Below are 7,500 nucleotides of genomic sequence, written 5' to 3'. Positions count from 1 at the left end.
CTCAAAATCCTCGCCGTTCCCAGTAACGTAGTTTTCTGTAGTAATAAAATACTATTTTTGATATTCAACTTTCCCAGCCACTTGTCGAAGTTTTTTGTTACACTTCCCAATGATCCTACAACAATTGGTACCATCTGCATTGCTCTCATGTTCCACATTCTTGCAATTTCTCTTTTAAGGTCCTGATACTTTTCAACTTTCTCATTCTCCTTTTTAACAATTCTTTTATCCGCTGGTACGGCAATATCAATAATAGTGCACTTTCTATCCTGTTTATTTACAACCACAATGTCCGGTCTTCTGGCTTCAATGACATGATCACACTGTATGTTCACGTCCCACAGTAGTTTATCCTTATCCTTTTCCCTTACACTGTCCGGTGCGTCTTTGTACCACTTATCCTTCTTATCCAGATTTAATTTCTCACACAACTTTTGCAACGTTGTCATGTCTTTGTTTTATATTCCCATTATTATTATTATGATGATGATGATGATGATGATGATTATTATTATTACTATTACTATTAGTAGTAGTAGGAGTAGTAAAAGACGGAAATATTGAAGGCGGGGCGTTTAATTTTACCTTCATCAGTGCACTTAGCACCAGCGGCGAGAGTTCAAACAAACCTATGGTTTCCAAGCCGCGTAAACGTGCTGTAATATCCGATGATTCTGATTCTGATTGAGAACATTTTATCCGTTTAAAAGTGAAAAATTAATCGTGCAAGCAACAACTTTTAGAAGTTTTGTGCACGCGTTTTTTTAACTTGTCATTTCACAAATGACAGTTGAGATTTCTCATCTGTCATTTCAATGGCTTTCTCATGAAGCCAGTATTGAATAATAATACATTTTCAGAAAACAAAGAGAAAAATGTGATTTTCTTTATGGATACTAAACAAGTTTAAAAGTATTTTAGCAGCTACAATAGATTACAATTGCAGGACATTTTAATTACAAAGGGCATTTTTTTTTTAATTCTGTTTTCCTTCGTGCCACCTCCCTCCCATGTCTCAACGCAACCAAAAAGAGATAAATGTACTTTTTTTTATCAATATCGATAAAACAAGTGTGCTTTCCAATTTAAGTAAAACAGATTAATATCAAACTCGAGACAGTGTGAGTACAGGCGACAATTCTCTTAGTCTTTAAACGATTTTCGAGGTTTCTCTCCCCCCGCCCTGGGTTTCGAGTAAGGCCCGAGAATGAAGGCCAAGGGCCGTACTTGAGACCTCGGACACAGTTTTTTTCATAACATGTATTTCTCTAAAGGGTTTAAATTGGGTACAACATTGAGTTACCCGATTTGGTCTATTGTTTAATTTCCCGCAAAACTAACTTTAGAAAGAGACACCGTTCTGACGCTGCTGGGGAGTAGGCCAATTTGGATAAATCTCATTCTTGGGCGATGAATTCTTGGTAAGGCCTTGGTCGGCGAGTACTCAGAATGACCCTTAATAAAAGCTATATCGGAATAAATATCCTTGTTCTCGTTTAATTAGAATTCCTCAATATACTTTTAACAGTTGTATTAAGATAAATTAGTGCTACGCTAACTTAGTTTTGAAGAAGGTTTCTTTTACTTTAAATTCTAAATCTCTCTGTGACAATAAAATAACTCAACTCCCAGAAATGCTGTTCCCAGGACTCACAAGTCTACAAAAGCTGTAAGTTTATTGCTCCACATAAACTGTCACAAAGTTATAATGCTATGCGCCTAGTCACTCCACAGGGTTTGTTTGAGTTACTTAATAAGTGACTCACTGTTTAAAAGAAATTTCAACAGTAATTGATAACCCTTTGTAGAGGAAATTCATAATTTGTTGGTTCGAGTAATGATTTTAGATTTTTCAAACAGTACGTCTCCGAATTAGAGACCTCTCAGATTATCAAGAATGTCTACTGATTCCGAATAATACGCGAAAACACTTCACACTTTAGTGAAATGGTCAGAGAAATTTTCTTGATCAGTGCCGGAGGGGAAAAAAATTCTATAAGCTGCATTTGTTTATGAAAAAAAAAACCATCTTTCTTCTGTGAGACCACATTTTGAGTATTCTCGATTTCATATTATTACTATTACCTTTATCATCATGCACCATTATTATCATCATTATTTTGCCTTTTGTCTTCAAAACCAGCAAACTGTCCTGCATTTTCTCTTTGATTTGACGTTCCACCTACCTTTACTTAGCTTTGCAGAAGGTTCCTTACACATCACTATTGAATTCCTTTCCTGTTAACTGGAAGCAAACTTATTCTTTGCCTTTTTTTATGAACGAAAGAAACAACACGCTTCGCCAACTGAGAATCGAAACTACTGACTTTCTTTACAGAATAGGAATTCTCCCTACCAACCTTTGCCTTTTTTGTGGAGAAGTCCGAAGAAACTTTAATGTATCTTTTTTTGGAACTGCGAATATAGTCAACTTTTTTGGAAAGAGGTCCTGGCATGGTTAAAAGACAGGCTCTGTCAGTCTGAGGTTTACTCTCTTTCCTGCTTCATGTGCCTCGGTTTTGTGAATGAAACTTCTGACCTAATGGTTCTACATCTTCTCCTTGTTGCTCGAGTCTACATATATACTTGTAAACTTAAAAATACTGTTCTAGCGCTGGCATTCTTTACAGAACTAGTTATAAACAGCGCTCGAACAGAGAAGTGACTCGCTCTTGAGACAAACGCTCTCGGCTGGGTTCCCTCTTCTTCCTTTTTTTGTTTTTTGTTTTACAAATAGAAAAATGTATTATCTGGTTATTATTATTATTATTATTATTATTATTATTATTATTATTATTATTATTAATTTTAATATTATTATTATTTTATTCTTTTATTTTTGCTGGGGGAGGAGGGTGTAACATAGATAAGTAATGTAGTAAGGTGTGAAATGAGTAATAGTTCTAGGTTCTAGTGTGCAATATAAGTTAAATGATTCCGAATATAATTAACACGCACATTTGCTAATATGAGATGCCTGACGTACGTAAAGTTTGGTTTTCACCAGCGACGCAAGCATAAGCACAAGAGAAAAACTCAACAAAAACTAAATGCGCTTGCGTAAGTCGCTTCTGCTTATTCTTGCGTCGCTAGAGAAAATCAGGCTTCAGAGTGAACATTGTAGTAGAGTAATGTGTAAGTGGAAAGTCTTTCCGTTAGAACATGTAGTGTGAACGATACGTTGAGCGGTATTAATCTGCAAAATCTAGCAGACACGCGACCAGCCGCAACCAGGGTACTTTCTTGAGTGAGGAAAAGAGAGGAACCTGGAAAGGAAGTCGACCATTTACAGTTGTGTGCATAGTTACCTGACCTTTGTATGAAAGTGAGGCTGGAGTTGACCTCATTTTGATAAAAGCTTCGCTGCTTTTCTTATGTAAATTCCTCTTAGTTAGAATGAGAACAACATCATTAACATAAGAAAAGCAGGAAGGTTTGAATAATAACAAGGTCAACTCCAGCCTGGGTGCCATTTTAAGGCCTGGTTATTGAGCTCAAAATTGTAAAAAAAGCTTTTAAGATCAGACCTAAACACTGGGTTCCTATGAATGGCAATCCAGTCGAAATCTGTGTACAATTGCTCGGTTCTTTTTCCTCTGTCGGAAGTCAGAAAAGCTGCGCAATCTTGTCTTTCTTGTCACTTCCCTGCTAAGTATTCTCTTTCTACCTAGAGTCTTCTGCGCGTATCTTTGCTAGGTTTAAGAGGGTTATAGAAATGCGTAGATTCAGGTAGCTTTTATCCCGTGGAAAACGCGAATGGTGCTTTATTGGATTCTTAAACAGAACTTTATCCTTATGGAGCTCAAGAGTGGAACTTCGATTCCATAAACAACACAAGCGGTAAAAAATGAATATCTGAAATCTTAAAAGCGACGAGTAATAAACTTCGACAACAGTTGCATCTTTCGCGGTCGGATATCAAAGTGAGCCGTTTTTCTAATATTTTACTAACTGTGCTGTTATGTACAGTGCACAACACTGAAACCAAATGGCAAACTCTGTGGTAACTCTTTTCGGTTGGGATATGGGTTTGACAAACTCAGAGAAGAAGTCGAACACCTTGAGTGCAAGAAGATCTATGTTTACTAACGTCAGGATATTTATGATTTTATTTATTTGTGCTCAACTCTGCATAGTCTTCAGGTAAAGAAGATAAAAAACAACAACAACAATTGGAAATTTGACTAATTCTCGCTAGTCAAGAATTGTATGAAAGAAAGATTGTTGTCCATTTTACGCTTCAACCTTGAACGACATAGCCACGCAAATGGGTGCTTAGAGTTAAATTCTGTTTATCAGCGCTATTTCAAATGGGTGCTTAGACTAAAATTCGAGAAACGCATTTCTGGTGAGATGGCCGGTGACATCGAACAAAGAAGGTATTTCGTAAAATTAAATATGCATCAATGCCGTTGTTTGATAGCTGATGAACTGTACTTAAAACAATTAAAAACGAGGTAAGACTTCCCCTGTGCTATTGAGTTTTTTCACTGACCTGATCAGTAACCTTGTTTTTCCACAGAAACAAAGAAAACATTTGCATGATAAAAGAACTTATTTCAAGGAGGATCAGTTAGGGACACCAACATGGCCGCCGTTCCTTCGTTTAGGAACTCAAACCGTGACGTAACGTGAAAACAGTTTATTGAACCATGACAAGCATTCCGTATGAATAGCAAATATATGTCGGTCGGTGTATGGGTCCCGCGCTAATAGACTGCGTCGCAGAAAGACTAAACCAGCGGTGTAGTCAGTCTGCGCAACGGCTCCGAAAAGCTTGTTCAGAGTTTACAGGGATTTCTGTATCCCTTTGTCATTAGATAGATTCTTACGCGCTTTGTTATTCGCCTCACACTTACGTGACAAGTCACTCATCGTTTTTTGCACGACAGAAAAAATGCTTTGCATTTCAACAGCCAAAGGTCAAAACTGAAAAATGTGATGTTTATTTTCCTTTTGCTGCAATTTATGTCGTTCCGTTAGATTGGCATTTTACTCGAAACACAATAATATCGCTTCCTTGTACGAGGCTACCCATGCGAGCTAGTTGATAAAACACTGGCAGAGGTAGCTTTCTGATGGCAAAATAAAGATTTAAAAAACAAAACAAAGACATCCAAAAACATTCTACCGTTCGTTACTACCTTCATCCCAGCTGTACACCTAAACTCAAATAAATCCTTATGAAGAGCTGGTTTTTAATTTCTAACGTCCTAAAACTTGCGCCCATTTTTCCTAATGCTCTTATTGTCGCTTACTGGAAGGACAAATCAATCAAGGACTTTCTAGTTAAAGCTTCAATTTCTTCTCAAACTTGAAACCATCTAAACCTAGCAAACTCTGGGAACCCTTGAGCACCGTGCTGCCGTGCGGGAGGTCGTGAGTTCGACGCCTGCCGGACCGTCCAACACTCAGGGTCTTTAAATAACTGAGTAGAAAGTGCTGCCTTTGTAATTACATCCGCAAATGGTGAGACTTTCTAGTCTTCTCGGATAAGGACTATAAACCGTAGGCCCCGTCTCACAAATATCTTCCATGTGCATTAGTTCTCTGTGGGACGTTAAAGAACCCGCACACTATTCGAGAAGAGTAGGGGATGAAGCTCCCGGTGTTGTGGCTGTCCTCTCTGAGTATATGGGTGGGTGGGTATAGCAGATCCACATCAGCTGAATAGCTGCCAAAACTTCAACCTGCTCAAACAAATAAATAACAAATGATAAACCATAACACACAGGTTTCCAGAACATTCCGCGACAAAGCATTACAAAATAGTGACGTACGTACTATCTCTTAAAATCGCAAAATAGAAGGACCACGAGCTCTTAGACCACCTCAAGTTGGAGCCCCATTTCTTTCGTCTATAAAAACTGAACGGAGTTATATACGGTAAGGAAGGTAACAATACCACAACTACTTTATTGACAAAACCACACCACCACTGTACTAATCAGAACTCCTCAGCCTTGGTTGACAAGTTCAACCACTTAAGTTATTTCAACAGTTGCGATTCATCACAAGAGTTTTCAATTCAACGCACCTGAGTTGACAACTTTCGATTCTCAAATTTGCATACGACTTGGCTCTAATTGATCAATTGACCAAACAATGCGAAAAATTTGATATCAAAGGGCTTGAAATTTATTCCCACTTCCCCGAAACCAATATTACACAAAAGTCTGTTAAAAGACTTGAACAACTTCACCAGAAACATGCGCTTAAAATACCATTTTGCTGACCACGGAAGCAACCTTCACCCGTCCTATGTCAAAATCAACGTGGAAACCACCACTACAACCTTCTGTGGCACTTGAAAACTACCTGGAACGCACTAAGCTAGAAATTGCTTCAATATCCTTTAGCAATGCTAAAGGCAATTTGGCAGCACAAGAACGACTAGCAATATCAGCATTACGCGCAAATAAAAAGGTGAACATTAAAAAAACTGATAAGGGGACTACAACAGTCGTCATGGATACGCAAGACAAAATCCGAGAGGGCAACGTACAAGTCTGTGACACAAACTTTTACACCCCTCTACAAGATCCTATAGAGTCCTCGACGGCCAAGAAGGTCAGCAACATAGTCAATGCACTGTATACAAACAACCATATTGACGCAATGACTTTCAAATGGCTCAATCAAAGCCAGAACCCACCCAGAATACCGGAATTCTATACACTGACAAAAATACATAAACCAAACCCAGTCGGCAGACCGATAGTTTCCGGTAGTGGTGGCCCTACAGAACGTATTTCAAACTTCATCGATTCCCTTTTACAACCTATTGCTAAGAAACAAGCAACTTCCAGACAACGAAATAATAATTGCTTCACTCGATGTCTGTTCACTATATACCAACATCCCACGGGAAGAGGGAATGGAGGTCATCTGCCAATATTATGAAGAATACTATCAGTCAAATCCACCCATCCCCACATCCATTCTTGGGAACCTCGTGAAACCGATTCTTAAGGAAAACTCCTTCAAATTCAATGGCGAAAACTATTTACAGACCCACGGTATAGAAATGGGCAGTAAAATATGGCAGTAGCTTTTTCAGTCATCTTTATGGCTTGCATCGAGAAAGAACTACTTTTATCCAGCTCTCATAAACCTATTATCCGGAAAAGATTTCATTGATGACATTTCTTCAGTGTGGACCATAAGCAAACACGAAATTAACAGCTTTGTTGATTTTTTTTATCCCAATTCCACCCCACGATCAAATTCACTTGCGAAATGTCGAAGACTTTAAAGGACCTCGCTTGACCTTAAACAAAACACTTGATGTCCAAACTTATTTTAAAATCATAGAAATGTTCCAGTACACTCATTTCTGTTCATGCCACCCTCTCAGCGTTAAAAAAGGGTTTCATTAAAGGAGAGTCTTTACGCCTTTTGCGAACGAACTAGATTGAAAAACCTTCATTCTTCTGTGAGAAACGTTTACCTTGGTTTTAGTACTGTTGATTCATATTATTGTTTCTTTCAATTTTGTTT

At 38.1% G+C, this 7,500-nt stretch overlaps 2 protein-coding genes across 2 annotated transcripts in view; one reads left to right on the top strand and one right to left on the bottom strand.

Moving 5' to 3' along the window:
• The window catches only part of LOC137989823 (uncharacterized), a 522-nt gene extending 73 nt beyond the window's left edge, over positions 1–449 (bottom strand). Inside the window, exon 1 of the mRNA XM_068835465.1 lies at positions 1–449. This exon is cut by the window's left edge and continues 73 nt beyond it. Coding sequence (XP_068691566.1) covers positions 1–449 — 449 coding nt within the window.
• The window catches only part of LOC137989835 (uncharacterized), a 165,346-nt gene that overhangs the window by 76,656 nt on the left and 81,190 nt on the right, over positions 1–7,500 (top strand). The gene's annotated exons all lie outside the window — the stretch shown is intronic.

This window comes from Montipora foliosa, unplaced genomic scaffold, assembly GCF_036669935.1.
Source record: "Montipora foliosa isolate CH-2021 unplaced genomic scaffold, ASM3666993v2 scaffold_476, whole genome shotgun sequence".
Taxonomy (NCBI): Eukaryota; Metazoa; Cnidaria; class Anthozoa; order Scleractinia; family Acroporidae; genus Montipora; species Montipora foliosa.
The sequence above is the reverse complement of the archived record's forward strand: the minus strand, read 5'-3'. Positions and strand labels throughout refer to the sequence as shown.